General features: G+C 40.9%; 1 protein-coding gene across 5 annotated transcripts in view; it reads left to right on the top strand.

Annotated features, from left to right (window-relative positions):
- The first annotated feature begins 7,155 nt into the window (after positions 1–7,155).
- Positions 7,156–20,295, top strand: part of LOC133111630 (trinucleotide repeat-containing gene 6A protein-like) — a 33,333-nt gene continuing 20,193 nt past the window's right edge. For 2 of the 5 annotated variants that reach the window (XM_061222143.1, XM_061222122.1), the window contains exons 1-6: positions 7,156–7,296; positions 8,747–8,794; positions 12,215–12,305; positions 12,740–12,761; positions 16,770–17,093; positions 19,471–19,518. In XM_061222143.1, coding sequence (XP_061078127.1) covers positions 12,246–12,305; positions 12,740–12,761; positions 16,770–17,093; positions 19,471–19,518 — 454 coding nt within the window. In that variant the 5' untranslated portion in view covers positions 7,156–7,296; positions 8,747–8,794; positions 12,215–12,245. Of the gene's footprint in view, positions 7,297–8,746; positions 8,795–12,214; positions 12,306–12,739; positions 12,762–16,029; positions 16,098–16,769; positions 17,094–19,470; positions 19,519–20,295 lie in introns of those variants that run through there. The other 3 variants (XM_061222133.1, XM_061222160.1, XM_061222151.1) reach the window with 3 other exon arrangements.

Here is a 20,295-nt window from a genome sequence, read left to right as displayed (position 1 = left end):
AAAGGAAGGAAGTCATTGCAATTTTCCATTTCTTAGGAAGCTGGTTTTACCAGTAGAGATTCCATTCTGGTCATATGCAAAGTCTTGTCTTTTCACAGACAGGCAGGGATTGGGAGGGGTTGTGAAACACATTAATGGCACGTGACACATCTCCAGAATGTGACAGGTTCAAGTACAGTGAATGCTAAACTATCTAATCACCGTGCCCATTTTCTCTCTCATTGGTAGTCAGCATTACAAGGATGGACTGGACGTGATGACCCTGCAATTAAACAATGTTTTGTCCAGGTATTCTAGATATACTTCTGTCCACCCTTTAATCATACTAATCCCGCAGTAAGGAAATCGCTGTGTCTTTGGGTGTAACAGTGGAAATATCCACTGTGAAACTATTCAATAAGAGGCTTTATTTCTATGTATACAGTCATTCACTCATACATGTGGCATAGGATTCATTAACTGAGAATAATTTCTCTTTCGAATGTACAGTTGAAGAAGTTGTCTCTCAGTGGTTAGCACACTGGCATATGTGCATTTTTATGTATGCTTTTATTAGCAAGAATGTGTGAGATTGCCCTGTGTTAATCTCACAAAGTTGAATCCCGCAGTACTTGTCATGCAAAGCCGTTCCCCACCTCCTGCCTTGTCTGCCTGCACACAATGGAGTAGCACATTTTCCCAGGCAACGTGTTTGCCTGGGCTTTGAGGGGGAGCAGCCTGTTGGTCTGACTGGTATTGACAGGCCATGACCCCTGTCTCAGTGCAGTGAGCTCATTCACTCAGACATCACCAAGCCGAGCCCATAGAGAGGCCCTCGCATCAAAAGCACAGGCCTCCTCCACTAGTCAGCACTCATCATTAAGACAGAAATTTTCACCTCCAGAAAGAAAGATGAAACCGGGAGCCTTTGTGGATTTGTGTGAGATATCACATCTCAGACAGTGAAAAGTACATCTCCGTACGTCAGCTTTGGCAGTCTCTTTTATCAGGATGCAAATTAAAAGGACCATGATCATTTGTGATCATTTCAAAATGGATATCACAGTAAGGATGTAGGTTATTTACACTTTAAATTGTTGTCGTAAAACTGCTTTCACGATGATCAGTTATCTTGGTCTGGTGACAGTGCACCCACATCTGTTGGATTAAAAGCTCTCTCATCATACTGTAGCTTTGGGCAGTGTGTTTGGATTATGAAACAGGAGAGTCTAAAATTGCAACTCCAGGATTAGCCCTGAAATTCCAACCTCAAAGCTGTGGAATGTGCCCAGGCCAGAACTCCCTACAGGCACGTGTGGCCCTGTTCCTGTGCCATCTAGGCTGTCCTGTGAACCTCTCTAAAAACACTGTTACAGCATTACCTCTGCTGGTACTTAAAGCACAGGTTTAACAGTCAGCAAACATTGAATCCATTACAGCATATACTGTACAAGACATTAAAACATTTAGACACACTTATAGGCTATGTGAATTTTGGCCTGGAATGCAATGATTCAATTCAGGAACTAGTGACATACTTCTGTGTTTGGCCTTTGTGCAGATGTGTCATGAATGTGATGTGACAACTGTGAAAACAGTATGAAGAGTAGAACTGTGGGTAGTTCCTCAGACAAATGGACACACTTACATGTGTAGAGATAATTAATTTTTCATAATGTAATTGCAAGACCCAACTTGCCAGCTGAGGAATTTCTCATTGAAATGCTTTTTGTCCATGAATTGGAATGGCTTCATGAATTTCCTGTCTAATTTCAGCATTGTTGTTCAATGGGATAACGCAAATCTATATTATAGAAAAAAGACAGGTATACTCCATCTCATTGGGAAACACTTTGTGGGTACATAATCAGGGCAGAGGTGATTAGAAGTACAGTGAGCTAAAGTTATTCTGCCAAGCAGCACAATAGTTGGTTATTGTAGTTAACAGTGCTGACCCGTTTAGCATCTCTGTGCCACTGCTTTGTTTGCCTGTTCAGTGCAGAGTTAAAACGTAGGCAAATTCCAGAACAGAAGCTGAACTGTATTTATATTGTTACCTATTTGTTGAGGTTTTTTTTCAGACCGTCATTGGTTGGTGATGACTGAATTGTTGATCTCCATTGAAAGAACCAAGATCCTTGCACAAAGACTATTGTTGTGAACAGGCGACTTGACTATATTTGGAGGCAGTGTAACCGACTAAACAGTTTTTTACCTTGAAAGTGAACATGCAACCCACAAATTGTAACTTCATTGGATAAAAAACAAGACCTATACACTTTCTTTGTCACACGGAAGGGAAAATGATTATCTAAATAACATTTGATTTCTGATGCTTCTGTTCTCTCTTCATACAAAGATTCAATTTGAGAAAGTTTAGGGGGAAATGACAAAGTTTACTGATAGATTGGAGCTGTCGCAAGAACTGAGAGCAGGGCCTCTGACCTTGTCCCAATTGGCCTGTCTGCTCTGGCTGCCATCCACAGCCAAACCATCACCCAGGAGACCAGTGGCCTGTTTACATTATGAAGTCTTTAAAAGGAGCATACAGGGATGACACGCAGTTCCTGTTTGGTAGTGCAGGAAGAATTTCAAATTGGCAGAGATATCTAGATCCTTTTTAAAGGTTCTGAAAAACCGCATTGTGTCATGTCCTGATTGACATAAAGTATTGGGAACACCATGGATGTGTCGAGAAATTTAAATGTTGCTCTTTCTTTTGCTCTGTTTGCACCAATATCAGTACCTTTTCATTTAAGAATCTGAGACATATCTGTTAGACTTTAAGGATTTGTATTAATTTTTATATTAATTATTCACATTATTTTAACCAATGCACTTATTTTACAAAATTGCATTAGTAACGAGTTATATCTGTAAGAAGTTGATATACAGTCAGGTCCATAAATATTGGGACATTGACACAATTCCCATCTTTTTGGCTCTATACACCCCCACAATGGATTTGAAATGAAACGAACAAGATGTGCTTTAATTTGAGGGTATTTACATCCAAATCAGGTGAACGGTGTAGGAATTACAACAGTTTGTATATGTGCCTCCCACTTTTTAAGGGACCAAAAGTAATGGGACAAACTAACAATCATAAATCAAACTTTCACTTTTTAATATTTGGTTGCAAATCCTTTGCAGTCAATTACAGCCTGAAGTCTGGAACGCATAGACATCACCAGACGCTGGGTTTCATCCCTGGTGATACTCTGCCAGGCCTCTACTGCAACTGTCTTCAGTTCCTGCTTGTTCTTGGGGCATTTTCCCTTCAGTTTTGTCTTCAGCAAGTGAAATGCATGTTCAGTCGGATTCAGGTCAGGTGATTGACTTGGCCATTGCATAACATTCCACTTCTTTGCCTTGAAAAACTCTTTGGTTGCTTTCGCAGTATGCTTCGGGTCATTGTCCATCTGCACTGTGAAGCGCCGTCCAATGAGTTCTGAAGCATTTGGCTGAATATGAGCAGATAATATTGCCCGCAACACTTCAGAACTCATCCTGCTGCTTTTGTCAGCAGTCACATCATCAATAAATACAAGGGAACCAGTTCCATTGGCAGCCATACATGCCCACGCCATGACACTACCACCACCATGCTTCACTGATGAGGTGGTATGTTTTGGACCATGAGCAGTTCCTTTCCTTCTCCATACTCTTCTCTTCCCATCATTCTGGTACAAGTTGATCTTTGTCTCATCTGTCCATAGGATGTTGTTCCAGAACTGTAAAGGCTTTTTTAGATGTTGTTTGGCAAACTCTAATCTGGTCTTCCTGTTTTTGAGGCTCACCAATGGTTTACATCTTGTGGTGAACCCTCTGTATTCACTCTGGTGAAGTCTTCTCTTGATTGTTGACTTTGACACACATACACCTACATCCTGGAGAGTGTTCTTGAACTGGCCAACTGTTGTGAAGGGAAAGAATTCTTCTGTCATGCACCACAGTTGTTTTCTGTGGTCTTCCGGGTCTTTTGGTGTTGCTGAGCTCACCGGTGCGTTCTTTCTTTTTAAGAATGTTCCAAACAGTTGATTTGGCCACACCTAATGTTTTTGCTATCTCTCTGATGGGTTTGTTTTGATTTTTCAGCCTAATGATGGCTTGCTTCACTGATAGTGACAGCTCTTTGGATCTCATATTGAGAGTTGACAGCAACAGATTCCAAATGCAAATAGCACACTTGAAATGAACTCTAGACCTTTTATCTGCTCCTTGTAAATGAGATAATGAGGGAATAACACACACCTGGCCATGGAACAGCAGCCAATTGTCCCATTACTTTTGGTCCCTTAAAAAGTGGGAGGCACATATAGAAACTGTTGTAATTCCTACACCGTTCACCTGATTTGGATCCTCAAATTAAAGCTGAAAGTCTGCAGTTAAAGCATATCTTGTTCGTTTCATTTCAAATCCATTGTGGTGGTGTATAGAGCCAAAAAGAGGAGAACTGTGTCGATGTCCCAATATTTATGGACCTGACTGTATATCAAACTCTTACAGGACAAATGGCAAATGGTTGGCATTTATATAGCTTTTATCCAAAGCGCGGCACAATTGATGCTTCTCATTCATCCATTCATACATACACTCACACACCAACGGCGATAGGCTGCCATGCAAGCTCGTCAGGAGCATTCGGGGGTCAGGTGTCTTGCTCAGGGACACTTCAACACACCCAGGGTGGGATCGAACTGGCTACCCTCCGACTGCCAGATGACTGCTCTTACCACCTGAGCCAATGTCGCCCCAAACAGAATGTTAATATTTTATTTAAAGTGAACATACAGTACTTCAGTTCATTCTCCATTCCTCCAGAGTAGTAATTGCAGCTATGAGTCTTATCAGGTATATCCGAATGAGCTTTACACATTTTTAGATTTTGTACATTCCCCATGCAAATAGGATTATTCCATGAAAAATCAACCTGAGGTGTGGGAGTTGACTACACAAATTTTGCTCAAACTTCGTGTCTTACCCAAAAAGGTAAAATAATTCCTCACTAGTGGGAATTGGGGTTTGTGTAAATTCTGGGGCATCATATATTTGGCATTAAACCAGGGGAAAACCTGAAAACACATTATGATTTGACTCTGATTTTCGTAATAAGTTATGGACATTCAGAAATGCTAAATTCTCCCGCTTGGCAATTTTCTTTTCAATATTTGATGGCTTACTACAACATACACTTGGTGTATGACTTCCAAGACTAGTAGGAATTTTGGTTAAGAACAGCCGTAAGGAAAATGAAGTCAAATAGATAATGTATTAAGAATATATACAATGCCAAAGCTAGGTCTGGGCAGAAAATAACCAAAAAGTGTTAGATATTCAACCAAGAAGATGGTAAGGTAGAAAGTTTCCAATAAATATGATTAATAGGCCTACATATGTACAAAACAATTGAAGTGAGACGGTAATGCATTTGCATGTTTTGATCAGTTGATCAGTTCATAATCTAAAACTGGACAGAACATTGTGTCAGACTCCACTTTTTCAGGTTTTTCCATGCTTTAATGCCAAAGATGTGATCCTCCTAAATCGACACAACCCCCAATTTCCACTTCCACCCCTTTATATATATTCTTTATTGAATGTATAAAGATTTACACAAAGTTTGAGCAAAATTGGAGTGGTCAACTTTCACAGAATTTTTCACAGATGACCCCTATGCTATGCTCCAACACTGCCAAATTAGAAAGTCAGTGGACAGAATTTTTTCAGCTCATACGACAAATTGTGAATAGGATTTAAGTCTGGTCTTTTGCTGGACCATAATACTGTCCTTGATTTTAAACCATTCCTTTGTAGTTTTTGCTGTGCCCCTTGGGTCATTGACCTGTTGGAACACAAGTTATTGCCCTAAATGCAGATCTCTTGCAGCCTACAGCAGGTTTGCTTCAAGGATATGTTCGCTTCAAGGATTTGCCTGCAGTCTATTTGGCTCCATCCATCTTTCTCTTGATGCATTGCCTTGGCAACAAACTTCCCAGTCCCTGTGTATATATTTGATTGGGCGAGACCATTTTTGTGCAATTAAAAACATTTTATACAGAACTTGTTGGCTTTAAAAAGGTCTTTAGCCCAGTCTTTTTAGCAAGTCGGGCTCTTAGGTGCTTTTTTAGCAAACTGTAATCTTGCCTTTCTGTTCTTTAGACTTGGTTTACATCTTGTAGTGTACCCTCTATAGTCCTGCTGGTGAAGTCTTCTATGTATTAGACTTTGATACATTGACACCTGCATCCAGGAGAGTGTTTTTCATATGTTGGGCTGTTGTGAGGGGGGGTTTATTCTCCGGTCATCCACTAGTGGTCTTCCTCGGTCTACTGGCTCATAATTGAGTTCACCAGCTGTTTGTTTTGTTTTGTTAATAATGAACCAAACTGTTGATTTTGGCATGCCCATGGTTTTTGCAATGTTCCTGATTGATTTGATTTTAATTTCTGAGCCTTATGAAGGCCAGCTTAATTTGTATCAATGTCGCTGTCTTCCTCAAGTTGTCACACCCCAACAACAATCTCCAAAGCCAGTTGCAAAGTCTAGAATCAAGAATAGACATCAACAGCTCTCTTCTGCATTCAGTAAGGACACCTGCCCAACAAAACACATCTGGAAGCCAATTCAACAAATACTTGTACCAAAATTCCAATGAATTATGGTGCTCACAGGATAAAGAAAGTGGACGTCCCCTATTTTGCAGCGTAGTTTAACCAAATATTGCGCTTATTTTTCAAATATATATTTGATTAAAGTCTGCATGCTGTGGTGACAAAGATACTGCATTGTGTTTAGCTTCTTTCGCCAAACGAGGAAAGTGTTTTTTAATTTACTAGCGCTGGCAGTGAGATTATACCTAGACTAACATTACACAGACTGCGGTGTGTGGTCGCTCTCCTGTCGATGTCGGCAACAGAAATGATTAAATACAACTTGAAACGTGGATATTACCCAGTGTAACCGAAACATAGCGAACAAGGTTGTTAAATAAAGGAGGATGTAATTTTAAAGGCACAATACAAGAGCGCATCAAAATATAACAAAGTATGTCGCATCTGTGACCGCGACGGAATGGACAGTATGGCAACCATTTTGGGTCCAGTACTTGCGATGCTGACAGGCAAAGGAAGTGGTCCTACCAGGCGATAGCACTCGCATTCTCTTCCTGTGGGACAGGACTCAGGAGGAGGAGAGAGGGAGGTTAGCGAGTGAAGAAAATGGCGGGCGTGCAGGTTGACTGCTGCAAACGCATTGAATTCCTGTAGCCTTATTACCGGCTTCCATATTCGCTCTGTTGCACTTTAAATTCACGAGGTAAGTGTTTCGCTGTGTTTTATTCTGAACTTCAATATTGTGCTCGTTTATGTTGTACTTTAGAGTTGCTAACTTTTACGGCTAGGTAGGTTAGCCAACAGTCCAGTCAATCTGTCGACGAGCGACCAGTTTTGCTGCCTTCGCTTGATATGACGTTAGAGCTAGGCTAGCTATCGTACAATTTCGTTTAAATTGGGTACCTATATAGCTAGCTATCGCTCTCCCGTTTACTAAAACTATTTCTTCGTTTGAGTTTTGACATTAATCGAAATGCTGACTACTCGGTGCAGGGAACTAGTTGTAGTTGGGCAGCTATGTTAATGCTAGCTAGCTAGTAGCTTTAGGGCTGCAGAGTTGTCGTCGACCGGTTGCGCTGTAAAGCGAAAACACGAAACCCTGAAAGCTCGACGAAACGCAAACTACGATGTAACTAACGTTACTGTATTTTCTAGTCAACGCTAAAATGAGACGAAACGGCTATGCGTCATTTTGAAATGATGCTATCTAGAAAAGTTATCTTGACCAACTCGCTAGCTGTCGTTTTTTCCCGTGGAGTACCATAATGTAAGGTTATCATTGGAACTAGCTACGAGTTAGCTAGCTATCTTGCTAGCCTAACTTGCCTAGCTGTAGTGTTAAACGACCGTCGTCTAGAGCTAGCCTAGCTAGTAGATTAACCATTGAAATGAATCTTAACATCGTTCCCTGCTTCGCTTTTCTACCAATGAATGATTTGGCGCATCTGTCGCTAAATTAACATTACTTCTTTTGACTGCGTTGCTCGCTAAATTCAGCAAGATTTTTAGTTTTAACTTACTTGCCGTTAACCTTACATACTCTGCATTTGTTTTGGCTTGCCTAGGTACGTTCCTGGTTAAGTTAGCAAGCGGGATAGCGAACGGTACTCAACAAGGCCCCTCCAAATTAATTTGTTGCCTAATAATATTAGATAGCCCAGTCTTTAAAATGCTGCCAGCTAGCACCGGGTCTGACGTTATTTTTGTACAATTTCACTAAGTGGTGGTAACTTAACTTAAAAAGTGAGTTGCTTCGACATCATCTTGGGGCAAAATAATGTCTCTTAGCTAGCTAGCTAACTGGTTTGCGTTTGTGTCCCACGGCACGAGCAGTAAAAGCAATACTGTTTTATTGCTTTCTGGTATTTAGGCTTAAACCAAGTCTAGCCGGCGTGTTTGTGATAATATTAACATAACGTTAGCGAATTATTCCAAAGTAGCAAATGGGTTGTTTTGGTATCTTCCGGTAATTCGTGTAGAAATGTAGACTAAAAAAAGCATTGAAAGGAAAAAACAAACTAGCTAGATTAGGAATCCTAACGTTAGCGAGAGTTAGATAATTTACCCTCCCATTGCTAATAATATGCATTCTCTGTAAATTAATTTGATACAATTGAAGAATTTAGAATTTGTATAATTTTTTGTCTCTATAGAGAATTGGAAGCTATAGCCACCAAAGAAGCTGAAGAGAAGCAAAACAGGTCAGTGTATGTGTTTAAAATACCGCTGTATCTTCCTCAGACTGTTTGACCGTCTTAAAATATTGACTGTTAATCTCTGACCTCTTCTTTTGTTTGTGTGGCCCTCTGCTAGACATCACTAGCAAACCCCTGATCACAGCAGCTGTTGCTGGTGCAAGCATTATGCAGTTCCGTTTGAATTAAAGAGATCCAGAATGCTGAGTCAGTCTCTGTGTTCATAAAGTTTAACGAAACCCATGGTCGCCCTTTCTGAGTGGTGTTTGTGTAGCTCATTGTAGCAATACAGTATGCAAGTCTGAATGGGCAAAAACAATAGCCCTGAATGCTGCCTCAACCCCCACCCCGGCCTTCCTGTGGCAGTGTGAAATGGAGCCTGTAAAATGGCTCTTCGCTTAGTCTGTGTGGAAGAACACAAACATTTAGTTCATTAGAAATCCAATGATCATCTTAACGCATTGCAACGGTGGAAATTAATTAATAGTGAGGGCAGGTATCCACTATCTTCAGTTTATTTGTCCAGGGCATAGTTTGGTTTGACGGGATTGTCGCTATACTTGAGTTGTTACTAACTTATGTAATGTATTTAATGCTCCCTTTTTGTAACATAGCTTGTTATTGATCTGTTTCATGCTTGGGTGAGACAAGTTTTTTTTCTTTTCTTTTTTACCTTTAAATGACGATCTGCATAAGCTTGCTTTATCACTGTAGATGTCTTATAATATACAATTTAGGTCCTTATGTGGATAAAATGCATGCGAATTAGTGCAATTTTTTTTTTTTTTTACTTAAAGCATATGTTTTTGGTTCTGTAAATGTAACATTTCCCCCCAGGTTGGATTGATATTGCCTAGGTGATCTATTTATTGAATGTGACAAGTATTAAGTTCACCAGAAAATGATCAGTCTACTTGATTTTACTTCACAATAATGAAGCTCTGTAACAAATCCCTTTGATAATGACTAATGTTGAATGGCAGTTTTCCAGAATGAAGGTGTATAATGTATTTATTTCCAGAATTAGAATTTCCAGATTCTAGAATTTAATTCTAGAATTCATTTTTGACATGGAGAATATTTTGTCTTCTAAATGTGCATTTCTGTTGGTTGCAGTGCAGGTTTCAAATGTAATCTTAGTGTGCAGTGAATTTGACATTGTCTAGGTATGTTTGCCTCCATCTGAGCATGTCTTTTGGAGTGGAGTGATTGATTTTGGCTGGTGGAGTCACCTGTGATCATTGTGTCGCACTCATAAACATATGTCTCAGCCATTGTGTGAGTGGCTCCTGCTGATGATCTGTCCATCTGGTTTAACACTTCACTGCCGGATTATTATTGAGCTGGACAATCGGGAAGCGACACACTTGATTTGCTTTTTAGTATTTGGTCAAGTATTGATACAGGTACGTGTTAAGGGCCGATTTCACTGCTTCTTGGTTTCTCTTTTTTTTTAAATGGCTGTAGTCACTTTCGTACATGAAATCTTAAGTTGGAGTACATTCATACAGTATCGCTCCCTAATTAGAATGGGCAGCCTGTGGCAGCAAGGTTGTACTTTTGGAAGGAAACCCAAGGAACTAATTGACTTTACTCACTTTGTCTTGGGTGAGATGAGGTATGATATGTCCCTCCACCAAAGATTTACCACCAGATACTCTTCTCTGTATTCTTAACTTTCTTGTCTCTTTTCTGATGGCACTAAACATTCCAATTTTTCCATCTTATGAAAATATATTAAAAGGGCCTTAACTAATGAACATCATTCTCTTTTTCTTACCTTGCAAAATGTATTTTCACCTGATGGTGACAGCTCTGGCATCTTGTAGGTCTGATTAATCAAAAAGGCTTCACAGGGCCTTGTTTTGAAATGACAGGAAGTCTGTAGATGGTTTCTGCCTAAGGTTCTGCTTTAAAATGTAGTTTCAAAAGATCATAAATTGAACACTTTAGTGCCATTAAGCAGGTTGGTGAATGAATCTGGCCGATGTGTGATTTCTATAGCTCTTGATTGTTCGGATTTTCCCTTATTCTTCTGTGGTTTTGTAAACAGGAGTGGGCATGGATTTGTGGAATGCTCCCATAGGGATTTCCTTGACCCACTTCATTTGAGATATGGCCATTCAGTATCGACTTTAAACGATCATTATTTCATTTTGCTGGTTTGCTGCTAGATTTAATGACAAATTTACCTTTGGTTTTTATTTCCATTTCTTTTCTTTTCTTTTTTTTTCCTAGATACTGGTCACTCCTGCTTTTCTGCAAATTTCAAGAAAATATACCTTGCAATTACTTTAAAAAATGTGTTCATTATCTGTCACTGGTTTTATGATTAGTAAGGTGACCATATACTTGCAGGTACTGTATATTGGGATTAGACAAATGCCTTGAAGCTATTTCGCATCAATTCAGTGGGATTTTAATCTTGATGCGAGACTGATTTAGTTTGTCTTTTCTGCTGGCTACCACTACATTCATATGAAAACCTGCCGATCCAACAGTCATAGAATCTTTTATTTTTATCCTGAATCATTTATTTGCCCAATTATTTAATTGAATGCATGGATCCATTTTTGGTTGTGAGAACTTGTGTAAGTCTTACTGTGAAGGAATTGCCAAGCAATGGACAAAGCGTATTGACTTGTGTAGCATTTGTTAGAAGATAATTTCATCTTTCCAACTGATTTGATGAAAGATGGCAAATGCAAATGGCTGTTTTTTTCCTCCTATTCAGTGAATGTGCCCATTGTTCTTCATGACATTTTATGATTACTCAGCACAGACAAATCAAATGTTATCATAAAGCTTCATAAAGTGATAGTCTTGCAGACACTACAGTTGATATTCTTGTCTCTTGTGAGGTTTAATTTGAAATATTGCTGGTATATTCTGATGCCTTGTGGAAAACTAAGCCGTGTACAAAATAAAAATGTGGTAGGTGGTAGCATTAGGAATGTATTAAATATCACCACTTGTATTGCATTTTCTCCAGGCAGTGTTTTAGCCTCTGGTTATCCATGATTCTTCTGAACATTTGAGATGTTTAAATTAAGTGGCACACATCTGCAATATACCTTGAGGAAAATGCACAAATGAAAATATTTGACGCAGAATATTTTATTAGTTGATTTGATTTGTCTGCAGTATATTGCAAATTAAACTGTTCAGTGAAATCATTGATATAGGCTGTCCCACTGAAGTGGTTGTTTACAGAGAAGTAATTCAGCAGTTCACAGTACTGTAATCCCTTAAGGAGATTAGTTGGAGCTTTCTTCTGTTTTCTAATTGCGTTACTGCATCATGTACTTTGTTATACAAAAAGGGAAATTGCAAGCGGATACAAGGGGGCTAGAGGATTCCTTTAATATTTGTGAAAGTGAAGCCTGTTCAGAGACTATATTAACTTTATTTAACGTCGCTCCTCAGGGATATAGTGCAAGAAAAGGAAGAACAGTTGATGGAAGAAAGGAAAAAGCGGAAAGACGAGAAGAAAAAGAAGGAAGCTGGTTTAAAGAAGGTAGGGATTGTTCCTCCTGTCTGCAGTTTGAAAGTGAATAGTTTAATTGCGACTGTAAAATTATTAGGATCCTGTGAATGTTCTTTTCTGCTGATGGTATAGGCTGATGATGAGCATTGTTTGACTGAATTTACTGGATGAATTGAGTTTTGGTAGACTTGAGTTTCATGCCATGTAGTGTCTTCAGCTGTTGGCAAATTAACCAATTATCACTTACAAAAGTTTACTCTTGCACACAGTTGCTGTACTTTCCCAGAGCACACATGGTTCATACCAAATTTAATAAATATCCTGTCTTTGTTTGCCATTTTAATTCAGAGTAAAGATAAACCTACGCATAAGGATCATGTATGGGTCTGTGAGGGTTATGTACAATGACCCATTTGCATACATAAATTAATATTCTCTTCTTGATCTTCCCCTTTCTGTTTCAGGCCTCTGAACAAAAAAACAAAGGTAGGCAGTTTGGCATTTGTTCATTTGGTTTTTCTGATGCTTCCCTATATTAAAGCGTTTGGCTTTTTCCACTGAGTAATAACTCCTGGAAAGCCCGATAGCCCAGGACCGTTATCTTTGACGTTGTCCCTCCTCTGTTTCGGTGGCTTAGTAGTGAATCCTGTTGTGTCACTGACATTCAGCGAAGTAGCTGGGCAGGGAGGCTACAGGAGTGCAGGGCATGGCTACTCCGCTTTTTGTTTTTCTCAATTAAATTGAGGTTTGTCAAATTAGTATGTTGCTCTGACTTGTCAGCTCCACATTTTGCTGGGTCAGTTTTCAGTTGATCGAGTTGAAAACATTTCTTGTGGGTCTTGGCACTGTGCCTTTTTGTTTATTTTTATTTTTATGAGAACCTTCATCCTTGTAAATGTCACTAACAGTTGCTGTTAAGCAATGAGAGTCTTTATTCTGTCCGGGAGATGGCAAAGAATCAAGCAGTTGGGCTGGTGATTGCGTACCTTGGTGTATAATTGTGGTAATGCAACATCTGTGAAGTAGTGTTGGGAGGGCAGGCAGTAACGTGGTTCATTGGTTCCACAACTCTACTAAATCTCACATTCTCGTTCACTGAGAACAGCTGGGCATCCAACATGATAGATTCAATTATCTTATTCTTTTGGCCCAGAACTACTTCTCTTAGGGTCTGTTATTGACTGTGATGCAGATAGATTTGTGTTGGTTACATATTTTGCATTTAGAAGAACTTAACTTGCTTGAGTTAAATTATCTTGGTATTGCTGATTTCATGTTGGGGCTTTCCATGCCAACTCGGGGAGGTTGCACCACAGCACCTCTTGGATTCTAAATGTTCTGACCTTTTAAGTCTTTTGAATTGTTTTGGTCAAAAATAATAGTCCTGCATGACCAATACACCACAGACTTACCCTACAGTAACCAAAACCAAGCTAATGTGATCACCAAGATACGTTGGCCAAGTGCAAAAGACTTGCTCATTCACAAAGACATGAGCATAGCCAAATATGAAAGCAGTCTGAACCCATTATGGCTATTCATGGTAGCTTATTTGTGCTCCACTTTTAATTGAAAATTAATAAGCATTAAGGGTATAAGGCTTGCTGCTACAAAATCATTTTAGTATGCATACTTCTCTTCCACAGAATATTAAATCACCTGACAAATATATTTGCCCTGAGCAGGATATTTCTCACTTGAATCGGTCTAAACATTCCATGTAATCATTAAAACATTTGGGACAGTGTGCAAAACTTTTTCTATTAGCCTTTCTCTGTAGGATATAATAATTAGAAGTACTGCATTTGTTTGAGTACATAAGACAGCCATTACACAGCTGACTAATAAATAATACAGTCTTGCATGAAGCCCGTTAGGCTTCTATGTAGTAAAAAGGATAAGAGATTAAAGGTTTTGGAAATTCCTGCTATTTAGACTGTCACATGCTAAACTCTTTCTTGGGCTCTCCCAGCTCTAGAAAATGTGTTGCATGATTTGTAGTCGATTTGAATCTACTGAGTGGGCAAGAAGCCACAAATTAGTATTTTCCCCGATTTGTAGACCCTTGAGCGCAAGCTGGTTTCATGGGCTCTGTTGTGAACATGTAGCAGCACGAAGGCTCTATCTGTGCTTTCCTGTTAACATTCCACAACTGACAGTTTTGTGCAGCTTTGAACAGGAAGTGGCTTACAGCAAAAAATAAAACACAAAAGGACCCTGCACATGTACTGTGCACATTTTTCACTGTAGAACAGAGCAACTCGGAGAGGTAGTTTCTCGCAGGCATGGTGCCTAATGTTTTGAAGATCTTCTGAGGCAGCTGCAGACAGGATTCCTTCCACCCCCGTCACATTCTGTCCCTCCGCCCTGAAGAGAGCAGGGCTCGCACTTGAAGCAGTAAAATGACACCGTACTTCTCCTCCATTTTCTAATGAAATCTGCCGAGTGGAAACATAACAGGAGCTGGAAGCTCGCTGACCACGTTCAGCACGTTTTTGTGAGAATTGTCGGGAGTTTATAAATTAAGAGGGAAATTGTATTGCGAGAGGGTTTTTTTATTTGTATTATTATCATTTATTTTTATTTTTTTACACGCCTCTCGGCTTTAAAAGCCCAGGTTTGTTTTGAATGACCTAGAATGCTTCTCATGTGCTGCTCTAGGAAAGCCAAGGCGCTCTGTAGAAGGGTTTTAATTTTTCGAAAACGTTAAAAATCCCTGGGCAGAGTCTAGGGCCGCGTGACGTGACCGGAGTACAGCTTCAACAAACGGCGTTTCACATTGGCACCTCACACCGAACGCGAGCTGGATGTGCGCTGCAGGCTGGATGTGTTCTCGAAAGGTCGGGACGGTTTTTCACAGAGGATTACTTGCACAAAGTTTCAATGCGATAGCTTTGCTTTGTAGCCTTTCTTTGCTAGTGTCAGAGTGAATCACATTACTGTGGAGTGAGCTCATTCTTAAAGAAAAGCGTAAGGGAGAACTCGGAGTGAAGATCCATGTGTGGGTATAATTGGGGTCATGGTTTGTTACTGCTGTAATTAGTGTGTGCCTGCTGGAGATCGTACTGTGTTCTGCGCTGACATTACTCCGATTCAAACACGTGCCGAATATGAATGCTACGTCCTTATTTGCAAAAGTTGGCATAAAAAATAGGAATTTTACGACCTCAGGGTTATGCTGAATAAACGAGAGATTAACTTCAGAGCCAGTCTTCTGGACTTACAAGTTTTGTTTGAGTTCTCCTTATGTAAACCAAGGAAATATTTTATTTAACTTTGCTTTATTGTACGTTTTGGAGGCGAGTAAGCTTTGAAGCAAGTAAGATTTAAAATGATGTGTTCCAAGAAGGCTCTATAACCAGTCTTGATGGCTTTTAAGGAAAACATTTTTTAAACAAAAAAAGCATTTTTAAAAGCCCCAGTACCGCGGCCTTTTGAAGTATTATTAATGGGCCTGTCATTTCCATAACAAGCCACTGGCAACAGACATGCTCCTCTCCTTCTTAACCTTTTAACAATTCAGCTCCTCTGAAGAACGGCAGCTGGAGGAGCTCTTTCCCCACTCATTCCTGGATAATGCGTGTAAACGCTCCTTTTTAACGCATTTACAGTGGCGCTGAAAACAAATGCATTAACAAGCGCCTGCCTGTAGGTGACCTAGGGCTGTCTGTCCACAGAGCCTCTCTCTGCGAGGAGCTTTAAATCGGATGCGATGATCACCAAACCGTTTTGCCACCGTCTACTGCCGGCATCTCACTGGGCGTTTTGTGCTGCAGACGGATTATTCACTCCTCCAGAGACATAGTACACTCTACAATTTGTGTAGGTTTCTCTCGCGCCTCATAACAGGCTTTTCCTCAAGGACGTTTGCAGGCTGCGTTGCGCTGCAGTGGTCTGAGCTGATCAACTCGTTTGCTTCCTGAAGGGTTTTCTAATTAAAGGGATCCTCTTGCCTGGTCTCTGTGCTTGGGAGCTGATGTTTGTCTGGGCCATTTTGCTGCCTTCTGCTTGTCAGCCTCCATTCATCTGTGAAATTGAGTAGAATTAGGATGCTGCTGTGGCAGAGAGAGTTGGGGGGGGTCAGTGAGGCTAGGCTAGGCTTGCAGCACAAGCCTGAAATATATACGCATTTTCTGTGTCCTTGAAACCAATACTGATTTCGGCTGTCTCTGTTTTCCTCTGCAAGTCGGTGTCTCCTGATACAGTGGTGTCCAGTTTCTGCTTCACCGTGAGCCGCTCCTGTTAATGTCGGAGTGTGCGTGCTCGTGCTTCGCTGGGAATGAAGTTTTTCTTTATGGAATATTGTTTTACCTACTACAGGCTGTATATGGGAATAGGCTTAAAGGGAAAAAAAAAAGATTTGTAAGTCAGCGTTCGGTCATTGAAATGGCGTCGCTTTCCTAAGGCCTGCTCAGGACATTGTCATTTTAATGAAACCCTTTTTCCGACGTTGAGCTTATGCAATCTGAACGCTGTTTACCTTTTCGTCTCCAGTGCCAGAACATATCAAGTCCAGTTTAAGCCAGCCTCAGCCTGCCAACCCGAAGAGCGACGCCTCCACTGTAACCAGCACCGTCAGCAATGCCAAGCGGGCCCCAGCCAGCAGCCACCCGCAAGTCCCGCCTCGATACCCGGCCCGCGAAGTCCCGCCACGTTTCCGGCAGCACGAGCAGAAGCAGCTGCTGAAGCGCGGACAGCCCCTCCCCCTCCCCGCTGCCACCCTGGGATCTCCAGCGCCGCTCGCCACCGCCCAGACAGGGGGCGCCGCACTCGCCAGCGAGCCGCCGTTCCTCAGCAGCGCCAACGCCAACCTCCCAGGTACCAGCCACTCCCGTGCCCTCACTCCGCAGCCTCCCGTAGCACACGCCCGCCGCTTAGGACCAGTGGCGTTGGCGCAAAAGAGCCAGTATTACCGCAGGACAGCACTGTCGGTGAAAGTCAGAGCAGGTGATGACTTGCATGACGGATGAGCGTTCACACTTATTTATGCGGAAAAAAGGCTTGATATTTTTCTGTGTGACTTAACTGTTCATTCAGGTCTGTTAAATTACTGCATCCATAGGATCCCATAGGTGCCTCTCGCATGCAGTTGAAATGGGTGGTGCATAGACCCCCAGACACAAAGTTATCTTTCCAAAAAATAAGATGTATTGCACATTCACTGTGAAACACTGTATAACTGTATAACACTGCATAACCATATAACTTACATTTTGGCCAGTTGTGTTTGCTAGCTTGATACTATGTAGTGCCATAACCTTTTTGATTCTGCAAGGCAAGATTTTTTTCTCTTCTGATAAACTATTACATTTTATGTGGAAAATGAATTGATCATTTGTACTTACTTAGGGTAAGTCTGGAATGTGTGAATTTGGATATGTAACCAGACCTGTCTGACATTTAAAAATCATGTATTTATACTAAAACTGTGTCCTGCTTCTCAAGTACTTGAAGCCTTGATTGTGTTGCTGCACCATTAGATCTGTGAACACGAGGTCGGTCACATAATTGCACTCAATAATATAATCCCAGTTAGCCTGTGAGCCACGGACTGGACTGTTTTCATGACAGGCCCGAGTTAGCTGCTGCCATACTTGCGGCATGAACCTACAACATACAGCATACCTGCTCACACCAGTTCAGCACTTTACCCTTTGAGCCACTCAGCCATCTTTGCACCGATGTTTGTGTGAATTCACGCGATATTCTACATATGGCTGTCTTTCCTTTTTTTTTTTGCAAGACTTTGGTATGTTTCTTGTTTCTGTTGGTCAGGCAGAATTGAATCTTCATTGGCTGGCTGGTTATGGATGTCATTGGAGTTCCTTGTCAGTTTCCCTCCAACTAGCTAAATGGCATTTTCTTCCTCACTATGTATTTGGATGTGATCATGTGCATGCATGCTGAGTGGATATTTAAGCAGAAATATTTTTATCAAAATTATCTTGTTTGTCTGTTGATGACATGAGGGCAATGGAATGTACTGACCCTCTTAAGTTAGTGTCATAAAGAGTCTTCCCTATATACACTCAGTAAGCACTATATTAGGTATTTATTAGACTTACTGGTCTTCTGCAGCTGTAGCCTATCCACTTGCGTGTTCAGAGACCCTCTGCATACCACTGTTGTAATGTGTGGTTATTTGTGTTCCTGTCACCTTTCTGTCAGCTTTGATCAGTCTGGCCCTTCTCCACTGACCTCTCTCATTAACATGGCGTTTTAGCTGCAGAACTGCTGCTCACTGGACGTTTCTTGTTTTTTGCACCATTCTCTGCAAACTCTAGAGACTGTGTGTGAAAATCAGCAGTTTCTGAGATCTGTCTGGTTTCTGCTTGAATACTTCTTAATCTCTAAAGCTGTTACATAAAAGATGTATTCTTTTTTTCCGGTGGTATTTTTGTTGCAATTAGTATAGTAGGATATTAAGAATTGGAGATGTTTCTGTGTCGAGCTTCATTTCAGGTTGACAAGCAAGCACCAGCACACACCCGGTGTCAGCACTGGTCATAACTGCTCACAGCATGCTCTTGTCATTGGTCACATTAATTTTCTTGTCCGCGGAAGTGACAGGTGGATGTTTTCTTCATTCTGTAAATGATGGATGATTGTTGGTCAATGGATATGCTGTCTGTTTTCCATGAAGGTGTGACGAGCCTTCAGTATGCAAAGCTAAGTACCAGTAGTTCACAGAATGAAAATGCTCTGTTGCGTGTGGAGAGGTAACCGAGTACAAGCCAGGAAGTTTATCACACCCTGAGATCAAATACAGTGATAGAACCAATGTGCAACTGTAGTAAAAATATAATTTTCTCTTGTGGTTTTGTGTGTGTGTTCATTGTGCTCCGTTGTGAGCCCAGTAGACTGGAGGGTGGTTCATACCCACCTCAAAAATGCTTCCAAGAGCAACACTACATGTCAACTTGCTTGAGACATGCTTGAGTAACCTTTCATGTGAAGGCATTCAGGTGAGGTAACTTCAGTTTTAGTTGCTACCTTTTCAGTATTCAGTGAAGTTCGCAGGAAATGTGGTCCTGAAGGGCATATGTAGCTAGATATCATTTTCTACAGCCTGTGTTTGAGTTGAGGTCATGAACTATAGATGCATGATATCTGGCAGATTAAGTTTTCCCAATTGGGATGCCGGCTTTCTCTCAATCTCATATCCCTCTTGTGGTTCTGCTCTTTTGTTTCTTAGGCATGCCTCCCATACGGGATTTGGCCAGCCACTCCCCTAACCAGACAGGTGATTACGATTTTTATTTTCACACCGTTTTGGCTTGGTTTTCACAGTGCCTTGTAATTTTTCCCTGAATGGAGTGTTGTGAGTTGTGCATGTGTTGTGGGGAAGCAGCTTGAGTGACTAACTTGCAAATTAACCAGGTTTTGGCTGGTTGGTGTGCCTCAACTAAATTACTTTTGATATTGTGTCACATGGCAAGTTGGTGTGATTTGAGTAACAATGGGCCACAACACAGTGTAAACTGTCGCCTGGCTGGTTTCTGTTACACGGTAGGTATTACTGCCTTGTGATCAATGGGCCATTATTTTGTAATCATTTGTTATATGTATCCTATATTTTAGCGAAAGCCTTGGTGAGTAACTTCAGTCGGCCATTTAAAGCGGATTCACACCAAGCAGATATTTCTGTGCTGATTTTTCGTAAGAAAGCTTGCACACCAGTGTGGAACTTTGTGCGGCAAGAAAGTAGAGGCCTTAGCATAGTGGTTAAGGTACATGACTGGGACCCGCAAGGTTGGTGGTTCGATCCCTGCTGTAGCTACAATAAGATCCGCACAGCCGTTCGGCCCTTGAGCAAGGCCCTTAACCCTGCATTGCTCCAGGGGAGGATTGTCTCCTGCTTAGTCTAATCAACTGTACATTGCTCTGGATAAGGGCATCTGCCAAATGCCATTAAAGTAATGTAATGAAAGAACCAGAGCCTATGTTGGTTTATTGTGTGCGTTGTATATGATGTAAGAAAAAAAACATTTATTATGAACTATTCTTAAAAAGTAAAACG

This window comes from Conger conger, chromosome 2 (genome assembly GCF_963514075.1).
Source record: "Conger conger chromosome 2, fConCon1.1, whole genome shotgun sequence".
Classification (NCBI taxonomy): Eukaryota; Metazoa; Chordata; class Actinopteri; order Anguilliformes; family Congridae; genus Conger; species Conger conger.
Note: the sequence above shows the minus strand (reverse complement) of the source record. Positions and strands in the feature narration are given on the sequence as shown.